Source organism: Elgaria multicarinata, chromosome 6 (assembly GCF_023053635.1).
Source record: "Elgaria multicarinata webbii isolate HBS135686 ecotype San Diego chromosome 6, rElgMul1.1.pri, whole genome shotgun sequence".
Classification (NCBI taxonomy): domain Eukaryota; kingdom Metazoa; phylum Chordata; class Lepidosauria; order Squamata; family Anguidae; genus Elgaria; species Elgaria multicarinata.
The window spans coordinates 96,888,429-96,913,981 of record NC_086176.1 but is presented as its reverse complement, the minus strand read 5'-3'; the positions used below and the strand labels follow the sequence as shown (position 1 = coordinate 96,913,981).

The following is a 25,553-nucleotide window of genomic DNA, read 5'->3' as shown; positions in this document are numbered from 1 at the left end:
TAAGACGTCAGCAAAAAGCATGTTATGGAAGACTGACTGAAAGATCTTATTTCTTGGTCATTTGTCTATAAGGTTTAATTGCTTTGCTAAGGGCAAAAATTCCTATTAGATGAAATTTAGGGCACACAGAATATTCCCTTTTGCCTGTTTTTTCCATCCTCAATGCCAACTGCTTTCAGTAATGAGCTGACTCTATCCCACACTGCCTGCAGGACCTTTCTCCTCTTTGCCAGTGGCAAATTTATTATCTTTACAAGCTCAAGGAGGAGACTATTAGTTTTGTCTCAACTTGCAATTATTGGTTTCCGGACTCTCCCCCACAACCCTTTCTTTAGCTGCAACAGGTAGCCAAAAGTAGGTGGTATTGTTACAAAGATATGCAGATATTTACTTAATGAATTTGATTTACAGCTTGACTTTTTACAAGGAACTCAAGGCAGAGTGCATGGTCCCCCTGCCTATTGTTATCCTCACGAAAACTCTGTGAGGCAGGGGAGGTTGAGAGATCATGACAGGCCCAATATCACCCTGTGAGTTACTGGGCTGAGTGGGGATTTGAATCTGAGTTTCCCCAGTCCAAGTCCGGCACTAGCTCTAACTTCTTTGAAGTTGCAACAACAGTGTGACCATCTCACTCATATATTTGGTGAACTGTTTCGTGAATGCTGCAAACTGTTTGTCATAGTTACTACCCCTTTCTGCCCAGCATAAGTAGTGGACACCTACGCTGTTTGAGAAGTTTTATTCTGTACAGGTTTAGATACATGTAAGTTTGCTGCCCGAAGCAGACAGCCTCTGTGCTGCAGCTTCTTCAGTCCCACAAACATGCTGAGTGGGTTAGGCTGAAGGGGGAGGAAAATCCCTGAAAATGAGGCAAGGCCACCTTCAGGGATTCCTGCCACTCTTCTCCCCACATCACAGTCTATCCCATTCAGCAGGGTCCACTGCCCCTCTGTGTAGCATTTTCAGGGGGCTGCCATGGAGAGGAGGGAGAAGCGAAATCTGCTTCTACCAGCCCAGTTGCACATGCTTAAGTATAGGTCCAACACACCCTCTTTAGACAGCCCTCAGTTTCAAAGGGCAAGAAATATGGAAGCTCCAGCAGCTTGGGAGTCATCCTGTCTACCTGGAAATTCTTTCCCTCCAACATGGGAAAGGTAATGTTGGTCCCTCAATGGAGAGAAGGGAAGGCACTCTCTTCATGCCCAAAGGCACTCCACATTACTAATTTATTTATTTATTACATTTATATACCACCCCATAGCCAAAGCTCTCTGGGCGGTTTACAAAAAGGATGTGGGAGTGAGCCATGGCTCAAATTAAACTTGTACTTTACGAATCTGGTACCTGAGTTAGTCAAGCCACTGTAAAACATAAACCTCAAAATCCGCTTCACATGCTACCATCATACTTACTGAGCTAGGAGAGAAGCAAGGCAGCCATAGACTGAAGGTGTGTACATATTCCCATTCTGATTGGAAACAAGCAAGGAAGCTTTCGTTTTTTGGTTGAAAAGCTCAGCACTAGCCTTCATAAATGCTTTCTCCACATCTCGGTCAAAGTAGGTGTCTTCCAGTTTTACATCTCTGAAGAGATAAGAGAACTATTTAGAAAAACTGCTGTATCAGCCTTCTCCAATCTCCCCAACATTGGGCATGGAACCAGGGAAGATGGGAGGACACCAAGTTGGGAAATGATGTGTCATGTAGTAAGACAATTCAGGAGACTTCTACACTAGAGGCCTATGAAACCCACAGAACACCTAACATCTATACTGTTTGATATCTGACATTTTCCCAGTTCTCTTGAAGGTATCCAGATTGATTACTTTTCCTTCAGTTATACCCTTTCAATTTGACATTGAGAATAACATTTAGAAGCAGACACAACTTCGATTTGATAAGTCACATACTATAATATTCAATCCCAGCATTAACTTTCATGATGTCCTCATTTGGACAATTGTCCAAGAGTCTTGTGCCCATGTACACAACCACTTCTTTCTTCACTTCTTGGTCTGCCTGAATACAATGCAGAACCCTCATTATTCATTATCTTAAACCAGTTTCAATGTGGTTTAAGATTGTGGCTTGTTCCAAAGCTGGTAACCACAATCTCACAGTGCAGATGAAGAAGGAGAGAGGAGAGAAACCACTGTGTGAGCAGGCAAAAAGCGCATTCATAACTTGACTTAATATGCCAATATACGATTGGACAAACCAAACTGATAAGTGTGTTAATCTTTAAAGTGCCATAGTACTCTTTTTTGCATTTGCCATAACAGGATAAGGCTGCAACCCAAAACTCACTTACTAGGAAACAGATTGCACTGAATACACTGGCTATGAGTAAACATGCTTAGGATTCTGCTATAAAATAACTTTGATTTCTGTTTTGAATTTGCCCAGCTCCTGTTCGCAGACATTAATGTAGGAAAGACTAAGAAAAGCCTCTTAAATAGCAAGTCATCTTTGGGTTTTCCAGGCCAGCTTTACATATTAATCACACACGCCTCCCAGCTAGTAATTATTAAGCAATTATTTCACATAATCAAGCAAAGTGGTGATAGTTAAAGGAGGTGGCGATGGACAGACATGGAAGCAATCTTCTTTTCTACTTAAAAGTTTCCCAAGACATCTTTGCATAAGAGAATGTTATCAGTATTTTAGGTATCTGTCAAAACGCTTTGCTTTTTAAACAATAACAACAACCCCACCCTATATAATCAGATAATATATAAATCAAAGCATCAACAATTTGTTAAAGTAAAGAACAGAGTTTAGCAGGACTTCTAGATACTAATTTCTACTTTTTTTGAACTTCCTTGCATTTCAGTATTTTATTTATTTGTTTTACCTAAAAGCTTCCAAGCCACTGTAGACGCCATTTTCTTTTGTGGATGTCTGGTCATTAAGGAAATCATTCAGCAACAGACGAGCTACAGATTTCTGTACAAGTTTGCAATATGGAGAGTGAAAGATCATGAAGCCAAAATCATTCAGGGTAAAATCTTTGTCAATTCCCTCTGGAAAGAAAAGGTGAGAAAAGACAAGATATAGGTGATATTCTAACTAAGTTTATAGATTCTACATATGCTTACTTGGGAGTAAGAACTATTGAATGAAATGGAGCTTATATCCAAGTTAATTTGCATAGGGTTGTGCTGCAAGATTGCTATTTGTTCAAAGCCTATCAACTCTAGAATACATTTGAAACAGAGTTTTAAGAAGTTAACGCTTACAATTAGTGACCTGACATCACCCACTAGATGGAAACCTCTGGTCTTGGAGGTTTTGGAGAATCCTATGCCCCTTCCCATTTGCCCACCTGTCAGAGCAATTAGATGGGTGATTACACTGGAGAGGGCCTTCACTGCAGTGGCCCCACACCCTTGGAACAAACTTTCATCAGAGGTATGCCATGCACTATCTTTGCAGGCTTTTAAGAAGGCCTTGAAAACATTTTATTTTACCGTGGCCTTTTCATGATATGAGTACTGTTATTGCTGCCATTGCCATTGTTGTTCTTGCTGATTTTATTGTTGTGTCAGTGTAGTTCAGCACTGCAGTTATGTGTGTGATTAATGTGCTATAGGATGCTTGTAAATATTCAGATGCAATAAAAGAATTTTGCACAATCTTCAGCTATGGCTGGCAAATGTTTTAGGTCTGAAATAGTTTCCCAAATGCTGTGGATGAAAAGACAGGATCCAAGAACAAAAGTAAGGAAGTCTTTGGTTCTGCAATAGTATTGTCTAGTAAGACTTACCTTTCTGCCACTGAGCACGGATTTTCTTGCGATAGACTGTGTAGCAGCGATCTAATGCACTGAGGTAGCATTGTATGGATAGTTTCCCATCAACCACAGGATACTCCGATACCATATCAGGTTTATAGAAGTCATAGGCATGCTGCATGTGGGTCCCACGCAATCCTAAGGAAAGAAGTCAGACTTGAAGGAGATGCTGCACTGAATCTAATATTAAGTTGCTTTTCCTGTCTTAAGGTGCCACTTGGCAGAATCACAGGTTAAACCAAGGGGAGTGTGAAGTGGCAAAGAATGGAAGAGCTCTTCCATAATTGAATATGGCCCAGAAAAAGTCAGAATACTAGAACGCTTAGCATTATTATGCACTGGTTCTGATGATAATGCAGCCAGCTCACTTGTACAAATTGCTTATATAAGCAATTTACTGACATGAGTAGTGGAAGAGTGAATATGTACAAGATCCTGGTTTTGATAGTGTGAACAGAAACATTTTGTACGATTTCTCTCAACAGATGGGGAAGGGCAATCTAGCACTAGTTTGCTCTTGTGGTGTCTTGTAAGAAATAGAATGCTTGCACAAGCCCTATGAGCAGTATTTATTCTGCAGTCAGGACAGATAGGAAACGAACCTCTCTCAAAAATAAGAGGTGCATTTGGACCCACAAGCATAGCGACAGCACCAGCTCCTCCAGTTGGCCTGGCATTTCCAGTGGCATACACAGCGATGTCTCCAGCAACAACAAGTGCATAACGCCCTGCAAAACAACAAGCAAAGACTGAAAAGTTTGCATCAATGCTACTAGATTTGTCAGCTGCAGTAAACACTAGCTACACTGGAGCGAGCATGTGTTTGGAAGCAGTCCCAATGAATTCACAGGACCAAGTTTGGCTTATATGTTGACACTCAATCTCTATCTGCTACAGCCATTAATTAACACACTCAAAACGTCAAACAGGGAAGTGGAATCTCTTTCAGCCAAATTCAATGTCAGAGAAGCTCTTGGGGCAAAAGGTCTGGAGCCAAAGGCAAAAAGCATTGACCAAAATACCAAAAATACTAGCGTATTTCATCTTAAAGCTCTTACTACCTTAGAAGAGACATTTCAACCTTTTAGAACGGTGGGGGGGGGGGTTGGATTGGGACTCTGGGTAGCCTAGAATTGGCCTGAGGTTCAACACCCCTGACTTAAAGCTTGCAAAGTACTTCATACATTATTATGCTCATCTTTACACACATCCTGTTATGCACATAGTTATTTTTAAGAAATGGAACAATCTGGAGGTCTTTTCTGACGGCATCTGTTGGAGTAGTCAGCAAATAACACCAGGAAGTCTATGCCACCCATGCTGTTTCCACCAGCTTGTTTGCGCTGCACCCTAAGTTTGAGGATCAGCAGTCTCCACACAGCTTGCAGATTACCAATATGAATAAAGATCTCCCTATGAAAGCAGCTTAGAAGTGCAGGGCTCTCCTATTGGTACTCACTGAGCCCACAATGCAGCGAACATTTGAACCCAGATCTGAGCCAGGCGTTTATTTTTCAAACCAAATGGGTTTATAAAATGCATGTCCATTTTTCTTTCTTCAGTTGTTACAGTTCAAAGTTACAGGTAAGTGATATGCTGATTCAGTACAAAAACATTATTAAAAGTTTTATAGGATTGCGAGCTTTTTTTCATAGGTAGTGGCCCGTGTAACATCATAATCTGCAAAATCTTATATCATAACCTGATAAAGCTGGCCATTGCCTATGAAAGGGAGCACAGTTGCAAAGATCAGAGATAAAAATTTCCAGAAATTCTGAAGCCCTGGGAAAACACCCCTTTTTCCTGGGTTTCCTCCCCCGCCCAAGGAAAAACAAAAATTTTGGAAACAAGGAAAAATAAGCATTACTTATTCTTTTAGCACTCTTTACAAATCTAAATTCACTTTGATGCTTTAGGAAAGCCTTCCCCAACCTGAAGTTCCTAGGTATTTTGGACTTCAGCACTTACTACCCTCAATGATCAGCAATGCTGGCCATTGTAGTCCAAAACATCTGTAGGACACCGTTGAGGAAAGTTATATTCTGGGTCTTCACATCTCTAGCAAAGATACAGAGCCTCTGCCTTTTTTACTCCTGCTAAGATAATTTCTTGTTGCAAAGTCTGTCATGCAAACAATGAACAGACTAGAACAAAAATTAATTGGCACCAAAATCCATTGAAATCAATGAGATGTGACAGTCAGGGTTATGTTTCCATTCCACAGTTGGGAATGTTGACTTTTTGCTGGATTGTAGTTAATAACTTCTAAATTCCACATCTCTACATGCCAGGATATAAGTGTTTCTGTTTCTTATTTCCTATTTTAGAAGGACAAAGTTCAATCATCAAATTCCGTTTCGCACCCAAGTCAGCAACTAATTTTTAGCAGGATCCTTTTTTTAATTGATTAGAGGCTGAAGAGACAGCAACATTAACTCCACAGATTTGTACCAGCCAAGACATAGGCAAGGGCTCTTTATCCCTCATTCCTCCACGGTGTCTACAGCAGCAGCAGATCTGAGCAGGGGTCTCCTTTTATGCACTTCCATTACTCCCATTTCTGTCTTTCAGCTGGTGCATAGGAATCGACAAGGGGGAGAACTCTGCCAAAGATACCATTGCTGTTCACACCGGACAACTGGGTGTTGCAGAGCCTTTTAACTGCTGTGTCTTGACTTCAAGGGAGGTAACTACCAGGGTGCTTTATGAAGGCCCTTGGGAACGGTGGGCTAGAAAGACTGATCCCAAAAGCCAGACTGAGCCCTTGGACACCAGTTGCCCATTTGGTTTTGGGCATGATTTACCATCCTTGCTTTTTGCTTTTGCCGTTTCTCAGAAATGTTGCTTGTTTGAGATAACTGAACTCACCATCCCAGGAACTGGATTCCACCCAGTTAATAGCATTGAAGAGTGCAGCAGTGCCTCCATAGCATGCATTGGTTGTATCGATACCTTCCACATCTGTGTTACCAGAGTCTTCAAAAAGCTGCATCAGGACAGTCTTTACAGATTTGGATTTGTCAATGATTGTCTCTGTTCCAACTTCAAGCCTGCCGACACAGTCGTACGAGAGACTGTTCCTCTCCATAAGCTTCTGGACTGCAGTAAGGCAGAGTGAATTGATATCCTCCCTATCTGAGCAAAAGCCCATCTTAGACTGGCCCAAGCCAATGGTGTATTTTCCTGCATCCACGCCATCAAATTTCTCTAACTCTGCCTGGTCGACATACTGGGAAGGAAAATAGATCTCCAGTGCAACGATTCCCACATCTTTTGGCCAACAGGCTTCAGCATTCACAGGAAGAGATCCAGGCATGGTGGTGTAGCTGAAAAAGAAGAAGTTACCACTGCTTATTTGAATAGAGCTAAGATAAGTGTGTAGCTTGAGCCTATGCATATTTACTTAGATGCTTATAGCACTGAGTTCAGTGGGGCTTATATCAGTCCATTATTATTATTATTATTTATTTATAGAGCACCATCAATGTACATGGTGCTGTACAGAGTAAAACAGTAAATAGCAAGACCCTGCCGCATAGGCTTACATTCTAATAAAGTCATAGTAAAGCAATAAGGAGGGGGAGAGAATGCAAACAGGCACTGGGTAGGGTAAACAGGCACAGGGTAGGGAAAAACTAACAGTATAACTAACAGTCTAAAGTCCGAGTAACATCAAGTTTTAAAAGCTTTAGGGAAAAGAAAAGTTTTTAGCTGAGCTTTAAAAGCTGCGATTGAACTTGTAGTTCTCAAATGTTCTGGAAGAGCGTTCCAGGAGTAAGGGGCAGCAGAAGAAAATGGACGGAGCCGAGCAAGGGAAGTAGAGGCCCTTGGGCAGGCGAGAAACATGGCATCAGAGGAGCGAAGAGCACGAGCGGGGCAATAGTGTGAGATGAGAGAGGAGAGATTTGTCAGCTGCAGTAAACACTAGCTACACTGGAGCGAGCATGTGTTTGGAAGCAGTCCCAATGAATTCACAGGACCAAGTTTGGCTTATATGTTGACACTCAATCTCTATCTGCTACAGCCATTAATCTCAAATGTTCTGGGAGAGCGTTCCAGGCGTAAGGGGCAGCAGAAGAGTTCACAGGGTTAAAGTGTTTTGACAATGTTTCGCTGATAATCTAACAGCTGATATGGCAACTATCAAAAAAAGAAGACTACCTTAGGCTATTCCAAGTTGATGCAAGTATGTGCATTTGGAGGTGGGGCCAGGAGGGGAGAAGATAAGACAAAAACGGAATCTGACAACTGCAGCAAAGATTATGTGGCTGTAGTTTTGGCCACACCACTGAATGATGATGGGATTGCAGGACTGTTGATTTTAAAAAAGCAGAGGCTACAACTGTTGAAGTAGCTCCACACATTTGGACAGAAGTGGGGCTGGGACTGTGTAGCATAGACTCAATTGTAGTTAGCTGTATACTTTTTTGTATATTTTTTAATGTTTACCATTTTTAACTGTTGTAAACCACCCAGAGAGCTTCGGCTGTGGGGCGGTATATAAATGAAATAAATAAAATAATTAAATAAATATATTTCCCACTAACGTCTGTCTCTTTAACTGGCTTTACACATAGGAGGGGGGAAAGGTTTCCCCACCTCCCCAGCACCTGTCTAGTACAGACCAAACTTCCCCAACCTCATTTCAGATATGTTGGATTTCAACTCCTATTTATTTATTTAATTAATTCATTTTTATACTGCCCAATAGCCAAAGCTCTCTGGGCGGTTCACAAAAATTAAAACCACAATAAAACACCCAACAGGTTAAAAGCACAAATACAAAATACAGTATAAAAGCACAACCAGGATAAAACCACGCAGCAAAATTGATATAAGATTAAAATACAGAGTTAAAACAGTAAAATTTAAATTTAAGTTAAAATTAAGTGTTAAAATACTGAGTGAATAAAAAGGTCTTCAGCTGGCGACGAAAGGAGTACAGTGTAGGTGCCAGGCGGACGTCTCTGGGGAGCTCGTTCCACAACCGGGGTGCCACAGCGGAGAAAGCCCTCCTCCTAGTAGCCACCTGCCTCACTTCCTTTGGCAGGGGCTCACGGAGAAGGGCCCCTGTAGATGATCTTAAGGTCCAGGCAGGTACATATGGGAGGAGGCGTTCCTTCAAATAACCTGGCCCCAAACCGTTTAGGCTTTAAATGTCAATACCAGCACTTTGAATCGGGCCCGGACCTGGAATGGCAGCCAATGAAGTTGTAAAAGGACTGGCGTAATGTGATCTTGCCAGCCAGTCCCTGTGGGCTGCCCTGTTTTGTACCAGCTGAAGCTTCCGGACCGTTTTCAAAGGCAGCCCCACGTATAACGCATTGCAGTAATCCAAACCAGAGGTTATCAGAGCATGGATAACTGTAGCTAGGCTATCTCTGTCCAGATAAGGGCGTAGTTGGTATATCAACCTAAGCTGATAAAAGGTGCTCTTTGCCACTGAGTTCACCTGTGCCTCAAGTGACAGTTCTGGATCCAAGAGCACCCCCAAACTACAGACCCGATCCATTAGGGAGAGTGCAACCCCGTCCAGGACAGGGCAAACATCACCTCGCCGGACAGATGAACCACCCGCTAACAGTACCTCCGACTTGTCTGGATTGAGTCTCAGTTTGTTAGACCTCATCCAGTCCATTACCGTGCCCAGGCACTGGTTCAGAACAGTCACTGCCTCACCTGGGTTTGATGAAAAGGAAAGGTAGAGCTGGGTATCATCCACATATTGATGACACCTCAGTCCACATCTCCGGATAACCTCCCCCAGCGGCTTCATGTATATGTTAAACAGCAGAGATATGGCTGGAGATGCTGGGAGCTGTAATTCAACACATCTGGAAGGCACCAGGTTGGGGAAGACTAATATAGATCATTCTTCAACTCACATTACATGTCTGTATACATCTACACTGAAAGAACATGTAGTAGACAAGCATAACTTTTCTGTTCTATTCAGAAGATTTTCCATGTCAGTCACTCTAAAACTATTTTATTTAGTCAAGGAGCTAGTCATCCAGGTGAGAACAATATTATGTATAGCCTTATAACACAGACTTTCCACGCTGCACCATGAGGACGCGCCCTTCTGGTCAGGAAATAGGCTTCAGGGTTTTGGTGTTGGTGTTTTTAAAAAGTGCCCCAGCAGGATTCCTGCTTTAGCGCTGAAGAGGGCTTGTTTTCCTCTGCATAGAAGACAACTTTGCCCAACCCAGCGCCCTCCAGATATGTTGTACCAACTCCTAGCATCTGGAACGTTCTACTATGCTAGAACTTGTAGTCCAACACATTTGGAGGGCACCATGTTGGGGAAGATTGATACTGGAGATCTTTGGTTAATTTCAATATATTATCGACTGGTAGTTGTGTCCAGGACAAAGAAGAGAGGAATGGGGAAAATGAAGGCTCCTTAAAGAACAAAAGGAATCTAAAGCTGTTCCTCTGGTTTGCTGGCCTTGCGACTGTAATAAATTATTATTATTCTAAATTCCTCTGTAATAAACTAAAGCAAAGCAGCCTTTCGGGCTGAACAAGTGTACAGACAGCAATTGAAAGCCGCCTTGTATATCTACATGAGCATGGATTTCATTTTTCTCCTAAATGTGAAGCTGGGTGGCAAGGGGGAAATGCCAAACAACTTCATATGAATATACGAAGTTGCCTTATATTCAGTCAGACTATCATTCCACATAGCCAGTACAGTATGGTCCAACTGCTCTCTAAAGTCTCTAACAGAGGTCTTTTAACAGAATATGGTAGGAGGGAAGTTTCGTTGGATTTAGATAGAAAGGAGAGGTAGATTTGGGTACCATCAGCATTCTGGTGGCACTGAACCCCAGAACTCTGGACAACCTCTCCCAGCAGTTTCATGTAGGGGTCAATTAGCATGGAGAACAAAACAGAACCCTAAGGAACGCTGTAGGCAACTTATAGCCTACAACACCTATTATCCCTCATCACTTGAATTATGGGTGCTGGATCATAACAAGCTGCCCATCTCTGCTATAAGCCAATGGCCACAGTGCCAAAGAGGAATCCTACAGCAGCGTCTTCTGAAATCAACCCTCCAAAAAGGATTGGAACCCCGATAAAACAGTATCTCTTAGTCACAACCCAGTCAGGAAATCCAGGAAGTGTGACCAGATATCAGTAAAGACAGACCCATGGTTTTCATGGAGGCCATGAAGTCCTGAGCCACTCTCAAGAGGTTCCAGAGTACAATTCAGATCTTTGTGCTGAATACACAAAGATCTATTATGTATCTGCATGCAATGGACATTGCTGGGCTAGGTTTACATGCATGCTCACAAGCCCTGCTCCCCACTTTAGCGCTACTCATGTGCAGATGAACTTCTGCATTGAGGCAGTACACAGTCTTTATATCGACCGATGGTTATGGCAGAAACAAAGCAATACAGAGAACCTGTAAAACCAGCGGAGTCCTGTGGCATTTGACCACAGCATTAATTGCTTCTTGGCTAGCAGCTTGCCAAATCAACCACCGATGTTATTCAACAACTAAAATATGTTTGTGGATAGGTAGGTAACTTTTTGCAAGATGTAAAAAATGTATGTATTGACATGGAACACTATCTCAAATAGCTCTGCTGATGATAAAAATGGCTAATAACAGAACAAAATATCTAGATCAGCGGTACCGCCCCCTTGGGGGCAGTGGGATTGCATAGGGGGGCGTTAAGAGGCAAGGGGGTGGCAGGGGGGTGCTAAGAGGCAAGGGGATGGCAGGGGGGTGCTCGAGGTGATCTTTTCCGAGAAGCGCTTCTCCAGAAGGTCTTAAAACCCAGGGATATTTTTATGGGAGAAGGTAGTTTGGTCCCAAGCCATATAGGGGAAGAATCCACACATGTATTAAGACCATTTAAGAAGAGTCTTTTTAACTCTGAATTGAAATGTTTCAAAAGCACCAAACCGCTAATGAAGAGACATACCCTGCTTGGTGTGCCCTGCCACGCCGGCTGCAAAACAGAGGCATTCGCTCTCTTTTCTTGGCAAGCCTGCAGCGGGTGCTTCCCATTTAAAGGGGTTGCGTACAGTACAGGCCCTTTTTCATTCTCAACTCCTCAGCTCAGCTTCTCCACCTGGCCGCCACTGCTCAGCTTGGGCACTCAGACCAGCAGGATCCAGAGGATCGCGGGCCCTTTAAATGGGAAGCACCGCCCCAGGCTTGCCAAGGGAGGGAAAAGAGAGCGAACACCTCTGTTTGCAGCCGGTGTGGTGGGGCACACCAAGCAGGGTATGTCTATTAGCGTTTTGGCGCTTTTGAAACATTTCAATTCACCCTTAAAAGGACTCTTCTTAAACGGTATTAATACATGTGTGGATTGAAGAGGGTCTTTTTGGCAGCACGGCTCCAGACAACTTGGACTGATGGAGCGCCTCTCCCTGCATGACCCTACCCAAATATACTACACTCATCATCTTAAGCCCTCCTCAGAGTGCCTCCTCCTAGCAGAGGTTTGCAAAAAATTGAAGGTTTTTTTAAAAAGTAAATAAATTAGGATACTGCTGTGATTGAGCTGCTTTTTAAGCACATGCGTTCTCTTGTAGCAGCATTTTGGCCCCGCCGGGCGCTCGGGTCTTGCCGCTGTCATTAACCCCTCCCCCCTCCTTCCCCGACCCCATTGGAATCCCAGGGGGCACTGGTCATGAGTTTGTGGAACCAAGGGGGCCGTTACCTGAAAAAGTTTGGGAACCACTGATCTAGATCATCAGACCAGAAGGCTGAAACCTCTCCTATCACAATTAAGGATCTGCTCACAGTGACTCATATATTCCTTAACTGCTGAAGTTTAAGCTTAATAGTTCTGGGGAATAAACAAAAACAATCTTAATCAGTTGCTCACCTGTGATCTGCAGTCTGACAGGTCAGAGCTTTGTTACAACTCTCCATTGAACAATTGTCTCTAAGAAATTCAGATGGTTCTATGGCAATGGTTGTTAAAATATAATAGAGGCCTTTCCAAAGAGGTTGTTACTCCTCCCAAATTAATTAGTCTCCAATGGGCCAGAACACAGAAAATCATTCTATTTAATTTTCTAAGATGTTCTTTTCTTGGTTCTATATGCCCTGACCTCTTTTGCACTGCTTGCCTCCAAACCACAGGCAAGAGTGACTGCCAAGCAAACAATTTACCTTTACCCCACTTAATCTTGGAAGAGTCATACAGTGGTTTGCTGAATAAGGAAGGATGCAAAACAACACTGTTTGAAAGGTGCCACTCTCAAAGACAAGAGGTTGTCATGGGCTGCTGCTATGTTCCTTGGTGCCAGAGGGAGACTGTAAGTGTCTGAGTCTCAGCTCCTGCAATGGGACAGGAGTTTTGTTTTATTGCTGGCTCCCAGAGGAAAAAAAATTACCACAGCCACCACCAAATGCGCGCACACACACACACACACAAGAAACCCTAACCTGATGCACTTCTGATATTTTGGTCTACAATTCTGAGCATTCTGGACATTTGGCCATTCTAGCTGGGGCTAATGGGAGTTGCAGTCCAACACTTCTGGAGGGTACCATGTTGAGGAAGGCCCCCTTTAACAATGGCTTTTGCTCTCTTAGGAAAAACGGTGGAGGGAAAAAAGTCTACCCAGAGTAGACCAAGCTGAAAAAGTTTAAACGTAAAGCTCATACTAGGACTCACAGCATATAATACTTTTACAAAAAAGGGGGAGAGCATTGTTTGTCCACACAAAAACAGATCACTCAACTATTATCAACTGAATTAACTTTCCATACACTAAACCGAGCAGTAAACCCCAGAAAACTGCCCAAACAAGATACGTGTCCAAATACAGCAGCTCTGCCAGTTTTAACAACCCCACAATTCTGACAGAAGTTACAAACACATGACGCAGCAATTATTTGCAACGTATTCACTAAAAACTTATTAGATTGTAAGCCTATGCGGCAGGGCCTTGCTATTTACTGTTTTACTCAGTACAGCACCATGTACATTGATGGTGCTATATAAATAAATAATAATAATAATAATAATAATAATAATAATAATAATAATAATAAAAACTAAACAACCACCTACGTTAACTGAAAGGGAAGTTATGTAGGAGGATACAGGTACACGACAGAGAGATGAAGCCTTCCTACACTGCTGAGGAAACCTTCATCAGTCCAAGACTGTTCTGTCGGCTGTAGAAAACACTACAGGAGTATTACCAGAAAAGAGTAGGTGGCAATCTTACATGAAAGACGTAAGGGAAGTGGAGGGAGGATCGCACGTAGACTCTGCAGCCACAAACCTACGCTCACTTACATGGGAGTAAGTCCCAGCTGAGACCAGCCTGTGCTTCGCGCATGGAATGGTCCCAAGTCCAATGTCCAACAGAGGGAGCTGCCGGCAATCAGTGTAAGTCAGCCTTGCCCAGCTGTGTCAGACTACAACTCCCAGCATCCCTCAATTGGCATGGCTGGCTGGGATGCTGGGAGTTGTAGTCCAAAACATCTGAACGTCACTAATTCGGGCAAGGGTCGCATAAGGCAATACTGCACTCGATAGGCCAAAGGTCTGACTCAGGCAAGAGTCCTACTTTTCTAGAAGTGGAGTAAAAAGTGAAAGTGGAAAGAGAGTCAGGATCAGGTTTCCCTCACGAAAGGAGCTCACCACCACCACCACTCTGTCCTTCCACCGGCACTCTTGAGGGAGCCTTCTTATTCGCCACACACGAACACCCCAAACACACTTCCATCTCCCCACAGCGGCCCTGGCTCTGCCTCAGTTTCCCTCACCCAGCGCCTTGACTGAAGGGTGGGGAGGAAAGAAGGCGGCCAGGCAGCCCCCGTCCTTCCTCCCCTACATCCAGCGTCCCCGCGCCCCTTGACGATCCCTCCACATCCCTCAGAGAACATGGAGAGAGAGAGGAAGAACGAGCCAGGCCACCGCCAGCCTGTTTACGGGAAGCCACCCTGCGCCCTTCGGTCACTCACGGACAGTGGAATCCCGTCACCGGCAGGCATCGGCGGTAACGTAGCGCGCATGTGCGCCCTTCTTGCCTTCCCGACTCCCACCGCCGCTGTCACCTTGAAAGCACGAGAGTGGGCATGCATGGCCCCCCCCGCGCCCCCTTCCTTCATTCTGACGCGAGCGCGGTCCCAGCGGGCCACGCCCTCTTCCTAGCGATTGGATGCGGCGCTTAGGCGTTCTGCGCCCCGCCTACTATCCTCCAGCCCCCACCCCCGCGCACGGAGCAAGCCGTCAGGCGCATGCGCTCTCCAACCCCAGAGCGTGGACTTAAGCAAGGTTGTTGCACAGACAGGGAACACAACAAAGCAGAACATTAGCAGCAGCCGCGGGCTACACATTCCACCCCTTCGCCGTAACGAATGAGACGAAGAGGCAGCGGAGGTGTCATGCAGGGAGTTTCTGTTTCTGCCTTGGAAAGGAACAACTCACCCCGAAGCCTGTTTCACAAGTTGCCCCCGTTGAACTCGGCGGTGCTACTCAATGCTGGTTTCCTGGCACGTGCGCGCACTTCACATCTGAGGCAGACGCGCTTAAATTTAGGTGTACATCCACAAAGAGGGGCCCCGTTTGCTTGCCTTGACCTGGGCTAAAGACCTATCCAGGAAACCAGTAATTTTTTTAAAAAAAGTTTTAAATTATTTGCAAAACTATTGTCAAAACGCCAGCCCCTGACTTTTAACATCTTTTCTGCGATTGCAATTGCAATGCTGTATGACTGAGCTTTATTGCGGGCTTTCAATTTCACAGACCAACATGTGATTATTTAAATTTTGACTGAAGGTGCAGCTCCTGGACGTCACATGAAATCGATGAGCATTTTTATGGTTATACATACAGATGAGTGTGGGGGAGACTTTTAGTATTTAAGCATGTTGCTGCTTTACCATAGGATTGGAAGATTGCACTCGAAAGATCTTATTTGTTGCATGTCAGTGGGCTTTTCTTACTTACATGAGGATTAAAATAGATTTTGAACAATACCCGTGATTCTACACCTTTTCCAGAAACCATCGAGTGTTTGGCTTAGTCTATGTACCCCGCTAGTTAAGTGCATTTAGTGCTTGCTTTGTAGTTGGGATTTCAAGGCAGAACCCACCTGACAGAATGGTTTTGTTTGAGAGAATTCTATTAAATAGGCATGGCTTCTGAACCAGATTCCCTCCAATTAGGTGCCTGGAAAAACAATTTTGTTGGGTTTTAATAAGTGGCTTTCTCCCTGCCCCCTTCCAATAGATAGATAATATCAGAGAACTCTTAACACACTTTTTGCTGATGAATGTAAGAGTGTGGGTTGAAACTGAGAACATTACAAGAAATGAACTTGATTATAAGTAATGTCAGATGAAGAGATACAGGTGCACAATTCACGACGTGTTATGTAATGCAATAATGAGCAGATAAAATGCTCTTATTATATGTACAATACACCATGGTGAGATGCATGTTACAGCCTTCTCTATTCAAACCTTGCTTCTTTAGCTTTGAAGAAATGGTCATAAACTTTACAGCTGGAAAGTGTAAATGCAAGGCTATAAGTTTGTTTAGAAGCAATAGGGTTGGATCCAGCATTTATTTTGCCAGCTGGAGCAGCCTCTTAACAGAGTTCCGGTTGGAATGCCCTCACTAGGTAAAGGGAGGTGATCTTTGTTGATTTGTCCTTCTTCTGTAGCCACTAAAACAATCTCCCAGATTGTTCCAGAAGGTCCTCTAACCCGCTGTAGCAAATTCCGGTAGGGTGAAGGGAATCAATAAAAATCAACTTCCACCAGTGGGATTTCCCCACTAGATCGAAGCCTCCTATGGATGGAAACATCCCTTCTGTCTGTGGGAGGCCTATACTGGGTCCAGCCACTGACCTGGGCTGTGACATGTGCAAGGGGGGATTTGCACAATTAAATGCCTGGCTGCAGCTTGTCATGCGAATCTGGGGACTATTGGATAACCCTTGCCTAAGCCACAGTCCCAGGGTTCACACACCATGAGAAGCCATGGCCAAGAATTGAATATTTAAAATGGCTGCCTGCCAGCACCGTGATGTGTGAACTGTCTATATATATTTGCTTGAGAAGAAAATAAACGTTTAAAAAAGACAAGCCATTTTTCCTCCCTTTTTTGACAAAGACCATATTTCAATATGGAAACTTAACCACATGATTGCATTCAAGCATGTGACTTTCTGCGGTTACCTGTTGTCACCCATTGTACTCACTTCCAGTCACAAACCTATTGTGCTGGGAAATGGTGGATTAGCTACATCCACCATTTACCCATGTACAATAACCATGTACAGTAACTTGCCAAGTTCTTAGGAGGTGGCTACAGCACACCTAATTGTAGAAGGTATTACACTGGTTGCCTATATTATGTGAATACAAGTATAATCTGGGCTGACATAACAAAGAGTCGTTCATTCAGATAAGGACATGGGGGATTTCAAGCACATTCTATTGGGAGGTGCTCTCATCCTGCAGTGGTTTCTGTTGTGCAATACAGCAACAAAGTACAGAAAAGCAGTGACATTACCTACACTCAACTCTTTGGCTACATGACAAGACACATTTTGTGTTAAGAAATCCAAAGAGAAATACTGGCTCTTTTTCTGGAGCCTGGGTTCAAATATTTGTCTGGCCTGTGAGAGATTTTACAGGCTGGCGCAGCAGACATGCCCCCCCTCCCCTCCATTACACAGGCCACACTCGCAAGCATGATGTGGATGCCTGATAGCACAGGTGAGTAATTGGCTTAATCCCTAACCCTATTTTGAAAGAGAAGCATCAGATATCTGCAGAGTAGGTCTATGGCCCTGTTCAGATCACACCTTAAACCATAGCTTTAACCACATTGAATAAGGCAAAAAGCCTTATCCGCCATGGTTAAAGATGTCTTCTGAACAGGCCTATGTCACATATGAGTATCTCTTCTGCATTGACTGATTTATCTGCTGCTGCTTTCATTGTATCAGTGCTTTTTTTATATAAATATTGTTTTCATAAGTTTTGCTGCTCTGACTTCTCAAGATAGAGAATGCAAGTTTTAACTGGGCTAATGATTAATCTGGGTGGGTGGGTGCCTGTTCCTCCACCACATGAGGATTCCCACTGGTTGGGTAAGAATCTAAACTGGGCCCCCATCTCACAACTCTGGGAGCATTTCTTGATTCAGAAATGGGGAGCAAACTGTTAGACATTAAGATAAATTAAAGACATCTACATGTCATTTCTTTTAGACCCAAGAGATAAAAGGTTTTTAAATTTTTTTTTGCATGACTGCTGTTTACTTCCTCCTGAGCTACATATCACTTGTTCACTGTGGATAGGCAAGGGTTTGATGCATGTTTTGGTATGTCCAGGTAGACTAAGGTATGCTTTTCATGATGCCCTTAGTATACCACCTACTAGTTTTATTTGCTAGCCACAGAAATTTCTTTAAGCAGAAAAGCACAATTCATAGACATTTGGCATTTACATCACAACTGAAGAGCTTTAAGTTTTAATAAATTTGTGCAAATACTCTTCCGTGTTGTTGTTATTGCTGCTGGGGAAATAGTTCCAAACCAATCTAGTTCCAAGAGTTTGCAACCAATCCCTTTTATCCCTAAGCAGTGAAATGTACAGGTGAGGCAAAGTCCAGTCCATAACTACTAATACCCAAATACAAATACAACGGATTTGTTTGAGTTATTTTTAATCTAAATCAGCTGGGGCAGAAGAGAACTCTCAGATTTTGATCAGAGTAGCAGCACTGGAAGAAGGGTTTTTTAATCCTCCCTCCATGCTGTTTTCCTCAATTTAAATTCAACTTCCAGCTGCTAATAACCCCATTGGGGGGGGGGGGGAATGAGGTATCATACAAGTATATCTATTTTCTCCCAACAGGGCTAATAGCAGCTTGAGCTCTGATCACAGCTATCCAAAATCATATCTGTCTTGGCCCTCAGTTGGGTTTACAGTGCATCCCTCTGCAACATTCCCACAGACGTGCTGGAAACGGAATTAGGAATAGACAGACAATGTTTTGTCTTTGAACTCTAGCCTCACCCTGTAACAGGCTTATCTTAAAGTTTTTACCAGCTTCCACTTTGGCTTATGCGGCTGGTTTTGTCTACTGGAGTCCAAATGTGTCTCCTATTCCCAGTTTGCTCCTTTCCTTTCCGTTCTATAACCATCAGGGGAAATCCCCTAACATTTTTTATTTTTTATTAACCTACTGCATCATTTGCTAAAAAGACAATAATTAAAAATAATAATGTATTAAAAAACAAACAATAAAAGTAGCAAAACATTAAAGCTACTACATAATTTAAAAGGCTAAATTAAAAAGATGTGTCTTCACACCCTTTGTAAAACCCAAGAGAATGGGGGTCAGCTGTAGTTCTTGAGGGAGCGCAATCCATAGTTTGGGAGTGACACAGGGACTGGGTTCAGACGATACGATAACCAATGGTAGGTTGAATAGTCAACTGTGGGTTATTGTGTCATCTTTCGGGACTTTTTCACACCATGGTAGGTTATTCTGTCGAAATAACCAATGCAGATAACTAGGGCTGTGCAGAGTTGACTATTTGAACCGTTGGTTATCCTGTCATGTGTCAGACATCGTTAACTATTTTGTCACACACAGTTGGTTATTTTTGGAACTGCAGAGTCCCCTGGCAAGAGCAACCAAAGCAGCAGCGGCTGCTCTAGTCCAGCCAGCAGAACTCGCAATGGTTGATGGGATACCAGCAGGGATACCAGCAGGAGGACTGAGGGGGGAAAGAGGGTGTGGGATGTGTCAATCAAACACATTGCTGAGTAATAGTCAACTTGATGCTGGCCTTAGCCCACACCATGGTTGACTGTAATCATGTTGGGTGGGGAGAACCCCCTTGATAATCAACCGTAGAGTTGACTATTAACCCACCATTGACTATTGTGTTGTCCAAACACAGCTAGGATGTGCCTGACAAAAGGGCTTCTATGGGCAACGTTGCTCTCATTCTTGCATTATCAAAGGGGCAGGTTCATTATGAAAAACACTATCCCTTTGATGGTTAAGTCCTAAGCGGTTTAAGGATGTAAAGGTTAAAACCAACACCTTGAATTGAGCCTGGAAAGCAATTGGCAACTGGCGCAGAGCTTTCAGGACAGGTGAGACATGTATCCAAGTTCTGTGCACCTGTTAGTAACCTTGCTGCTGCATTTGGACACTCTTCAGTGGTAGCCCAATATTTCAATAATCAAAAAGGAATGTAATGAAAGCAAGGATAATTGCTGCCAAGTCAAACCACTTGGAGAAAGTTCACAGCACACAGTATCAAGGAGCACTCCCAAGCTATCGACCCAAGCCTTCAAGTGAATACAACCCTTTCCAGAACTGGTTGAATCTTGATACCTGCTTCGATACTTTCTACTGACCAATAACACCCCAGTCTTGTTTAGCCACCCTCATCCAGCCCATTATCAAACCCAGGCAACATTCAAATGTATTAAATGCTTCCTTGGTATTGGTGGACAAAGTTCCAAATGACCTCTCCCAACATTTTCATGTAGATATTAAAAAACATGGGGGACAAGAGAGAACCCTGTGAAACACGAAAGACCAATAGTTGTGAAGTTGTGCAGTAAACACCTTCTGGACACCGTCCAATAAAGGCCAAGAACCACTGCAAAACAGCAAACCCACGGCCCAATCCGGTGGTTGAGAAGGATATCATGGTCAACGATATCAAAAGCTGCTAAGAGATCCAGGAGAACTAATAGGGTCATCTTCAGTTCCCAGTATATAGGTCACCCAACAAGGTGACCAAACCAGTTTCAGTCTCATGTGTCAGCAGAAAGCCTGCTTGAAATTGGTCCAGAAAATTAGTATCATCCAAATGCTTCTAGAGTTGCAATAACAACACCTTCTGGTTCACTTTAACCAAGAATGGTTTGTTTGAGACAGACCTATGGTTAGACAGATTATTATTATTATTATTTATTACATTTATATATCGCCCCATAGCCAAAGCTCTCCTGGATCAAGGGAAAGTTTCTTTAATAAAGGACTTATTACTGCCTCTTTTAAGGAAGACAGAACTTGTTTAACCACTTCTTCAATATCACCTTGGCCAATTTAATAAGCCATGAAGGGCAAGGGTTGTGTACACAAACAGTGGCCGTCATTGCTCAATACTCTTGAGTAATTGTTCCCAACCTGCTCCCTACTCTCAAAACATGTCATAAAACCCACTATACCAACATTGAAACCACCTCCTAAGAATACAGGTTCTAAGTAGCCCAAGCAGTACTTCAAGCCTGTCAGAGAAACCACACACACAGGGGTGCCCTTGGCTTCCCAAAGGGGTTACCCCCTTTAGTGTCACCCCTTAGGGGGCAAACCCTCCCCCAAAAGCAGTGTCTCTTATAGCCTCTGGGTCCTAGTGATGATTTATTTGTTTATTTTATTTTATTTTATTTATTACATTTTTATACCGCCCAATAGCCGAAGATTCAGTGGGACTGCTGGAAAGATGCTAAGTCACTGCTAGGGCTTTCTAGGAAACAGAAATTCTCTGAGCAGCCAGGCCATCTGCATCAAGAGGAAGGTACTCCAGACACATAAGCAAGTTAGCTGATGTCATAAAAGCTCACTCACTGTTACTCCTGGGGCAACTGATCTTCTTTCTTCCCCTTGCTACTGGAGTCTGCTGCTGCTGCTATTACTAATAAGTATAATGAGCTTCCTTATAATGGCTTGCTTTGATGGGAGTCCACTTGGTACGTTCATAGGAATGCCTATGCAAATTTGTTCCTAAACTGAAGCACCTTGATCCTGCCCTTCCACTGCCTGCAGAGGATTTGCTTTATTTGCAATCCTCAGGGATGCTTAAATGTACTGGATGCCACTTCTGCTGCCAGTTATGCCACGAAATGCAGCTAAAAATGCTGAAGGGAAGGAAATAAAATTATTGTGGTGCTGTGCCAAAAATCTAATCCTGCACATAGCAGGGATCCCCATGACTGGCTTGCCACAAGCTGGGAATCGCTTGTATGTACTGTATGCGCTGTCCACATGGCAACTAAGTGCCCTGATGGTCCTGTGTATCTTTCAATTATCATGTAGATAAGGTCTGGATAGCAGATTGCTGGTAAATCAGGCTTAGGGGCTACGAGAACCAAGCTCACTTTCACTCGCTTGCATTTGACAAAACAGAACCATTACAGTATTATAACTGTGAGTCATAATTAACTTCTGGCAGCTTGACTCTGCTGCCCAAGTAATTGGTATTCAAAAGACTTCATTCTAATACAGGAAATCTCAAGTTTTCAAATTTTCACTAGGGAGAAAAACCACAAGGTGTCACTGTCTTACATCTCTTACAGTTTCCTTTCCACACACCCCAAGTAAAATTGCCAAGCTTCTCTCCAAATAGTAGAGGAGAATTAAACCCTGCAATCTCCCTTTCTCTTACTCCTCAGAGTTGTAAGCACTCCCCCAACCCCGCACAGCTACTGTGCACAACTTGCATTGTTTTCAGGTTCGCTGTTTCACATTCCTCTCTACATTGCTCATACTTTCAGCCTGGCTCACCACTGCTATGGGAAACTCAGGCAAATGGACCTAGCGACTGTGTGTTGGGTGTGTGTGTGTGTGTGTGCTGATGGATCCAATTTCGGTGGGGTGGAAATTCTAATCTGGGTTTTAGTTACAACCATCTGGAAATCTAAAGGAGCTATCTAAGGTGCTAGACCATATCCCCCCAAAATGGGTCCAGCAACTTGGAGAGCTCCTTTAGACTTCCAGATGGTTGCAACTAAAACCCAGAATGGAATCTCCAAACTACGGAAATTGGACCCACCAATCTCCCCTGGACTGTTTTCCTCCTCCTTTCAGCTGGAGGAGGCCAGAGCCCACAATGGAAAATTCTACTGTATGATAGTGAGATTTTGTCAAATTCTTTCTGCTACCACACTGAAATATTCAGGAAGGTGCCTTTTATCGACTTGCAGCTCATGTTTTGAGAAAGTAACAGAATTCCCAAGCCAAGAAATAAAACACTGCATGCAATGCTATTTCTCTCCAGTCCTTTCCTTGAATTAGGATGCACCGAGATTACTAAAGAGTTTTGAGATGAGAAACTTTCCAGCTACAGCAGACACACTAGTTTAGCTTAACGCAATAAAATACCATTATGTTGGAAGGCAGGTGACATCCTCAAAGGTACTAAATCTCATGTGACAGATGACGTGTACTCTACACTGTTAAAGCTTATGCCAAAACAAATCTGCTAGTCTTTAAGAGTCCCACAAAGCTTTGGTTTTCTCTCTTTTCCAGCAATATGTTAACATGGTAACCCCTCTGGAAAACGTCTCAACAAGCACTGTGTATCATTCTGCTATCCCCATATAATTAAGATTACAGAAGCTTATGCAATAATGTCCCACCCTTTCAAATCTAAACAATTAGAGAAAACAGTGATGAAATATCAAGGCGAGGTATACGATCAATTGCAAAAATAGACTACACACTTCAGAAACAAGATGAAGTGGCTGAATACTGGAAAGGCGATGTTTTTGCACAGTTTATGGAGACAGTCCCAAGCGAATCCATTATGGATGAAGCAATGACATCACCTACATTATCTATTCAAGTCTTTGGCTGCCTAGCAAGGAACAGTGTCCAAGAGAAAAGAGGCAGAACAGGTGCATAATGCAGCCACAGCTAATCAGCTTTAAATCCCACTGATTTCAATGGGAGAAGTTTAAAGAAATGCAGAACTCTGCACCCCAATATCTGTGGGATGTAATGGTGCAGAGCTGTAGCTTCGAAGCACCCATTTTCTTCTAGTAGAGAAGAATACATACTCTGTCATTGCTTGGGTTAACTCAGAAATGTTAAATTTGCCATTCAGATTAAAAGAATACACTTTAAATCTCAGCAGCATACTGATCCTACAAACCTAACTACAGAAACCACACAGGCATTTCTGTAGCATTCTGCAGAAACAGAGGACACAATCCAGCAATTGTTAGCAGTGACCAAACCACACTGAGACAAATGGGATGGATTAACAGTGAAATCATAAGTAGGCTTCCTCAGAAGGAAGTCCCAACAAAATGTCAGTGGGGCTTACATCTTAGAACTTATACAAAGAACTGCAGCCTTAACCTTAGAAGTTCTTATAAACAGCAGACAAGATGGTGAACTTATATGTGGAGTGGGCTGGTTCAGAATTGCATCTGGAACTCATATGATAAAATGCTCTGTTATAAAACAGCAACCAAACATACCTACGAATAAAAAAGTATGCCCAAGAGAAGGCTACACTTAGAATCCTTCTCCCTGGCATTAAATCATGCGATAAACCACTTGCTCTTTGAAGCAGTACCGTTCAGACACCAAGTTTACCACTCCACTAGGCCTCAGTCAAGACTTAATTTTTGCTAGGTTGCATCCAGAACATTCCTAGGTAAGGAACATGAATGTTTCAAAATATAAGGTTGTGCCTTGACATATGTGATGTTAATTGTTCATCATCCAAATCTCAAACTTTGTGCAGCTTTCCTAGGAAAAATACTAGCAAAGGTCTGCAAGTGAAATGCCAAGCCAAGCTTGGCTCTTGGTTGAGTGGCCACCCAGCCACCCTTGACTGCACACAGAAGAAGCAACACACACCCATTTTATATGCTCTAGGTACAGCCTATAAAGCCACACTGAGTTCTATCTCTGCTACATATCAGGGTGTTCCCTATGGAAGTGTTAGCACGTCCCCTGAGTAGAGTTGCCAAGGAAAATTTCAACAATGGCCACCATGAAGCTTTGGCAAATTGACTGCTGTAGAATAAATGTCTGATGGGATAAGGATCACCCACTAGATTAATGGAGGGGGAAATATTTCTTAGAACAAGGGGCATGCCTTTAAAATGAGATATATCAAGTCTAACTCTCGTTCTCTTGTCCTATCCAGCTATAATCTCATTCCACAATTGTGGCAGTTGTTCTTGACTGCGATTCACAATTAAGTTAAGATGGATTTGTGTTTTAAGCTTAAAACTACTCTGTCATAACTGATACATTGATCAGACCAAGGAATTAGCAGGTATTGCTTGTTTGGGTACAGGGCTTCCAAGAAACAGGAATCCTACCTTGTGTTAAGATCTTCAGGGATGAATTTTTACAAGGTGAAATGCTGACAAAACCTGTAAAATGGCTTGTGGTCTTACGCCAAGATATGGAAAGCAGGGCCCTAAAAGTAGAAATAATCCTGGCCATGTGGGTGGAACGCATAGAAGGATTAAATTACAGAGTTATATTGTTGGCCTGCGGGCAATTTTGTCATGGAGCTCCATCAGATGAGTATTTTCTTGCACGCTCATTACTGGGCACTCACAGATTTTCGCAGGTCCCTCTCACAACATCTGCCTCCCAAGCACCTCCCGCCTCTTCTAGCCTTCTTCGCGCCACAAAAAACCCACCCCAGTTAAGTCCAACTTATTTTTAAAGGCGGAAGTTGCCGCTATCTCCTGTTGTGTGCAGAACCAGTGGGATCAAAACGGCCCACTGAATGGGCCACATGCACGTTGTTTACTTCCTCTTTCAAAAGAAGATGTAATGTGGAACAAACGCGCAGGCGGAGAAGCAACGGTAAGGAAAAGCAAATTTTCTTCCGTGTGATGACACGCTTGGTATGCCTTATTCACTTCTGCTCTATGCCTAGGCCGTGCCATCTATCTGGATGAGTTTCAGTTAGTCTAGAAAAAACAGGCAGGGCCAGTGACATTGCCAAAAGCCCCATAT

General features: G+C 43.2%; 1 protein-coding gene across 3 annotated transcripts in view; it reads right to left on the bottom strand.

The window, feature by feature from the left end:
• Positions 1 to 25,553, bottom strand: part of HMGCS1 (3-hydroxy-3-methylglutaryl-CoA synthase 1) — a 32,760-nt gene that overhangs the window by 5,596 nt on the left and 1,611 nt on the right. For 2 of the 3 annotated variants that reach the window (XM_063128123.1, XM_063128122.1), the window contains exons 2-6: positions 6,664 to 7,121; positions 4,398 to 4,523; positions 3,769 to 3,933; positions 2,857 to 3,025; positions 1,416 to 1,586 (exon numbers count right to left, since the gene is read on the bottom strand). In XM_063128123.1, coding sequence (XP_062984193.1) covers positions 1,416 to 1,586; positions 2,857 to 3,025; positions 3,769 to 3,933; positions 4,398 to 4,523; positions 6,664 to 7,111 — 1,079 coding nt within the window. In that variant the 5' untranslated portion in view covers positions 7,112 to 7,121. Of the gene's footprint in view, positions 1 to 1,415; positions 1,587 to 2,856; positions 3,026 to 3,768; positions 3,934 to 4,397; positions 4,524 to 6,663; positions 7,122 to 14,755; positions 14,828 to 25,553 lie in introns of those variants that run through there. The other variant, XM_063128121.1, reaches the window with a different exon arrangement.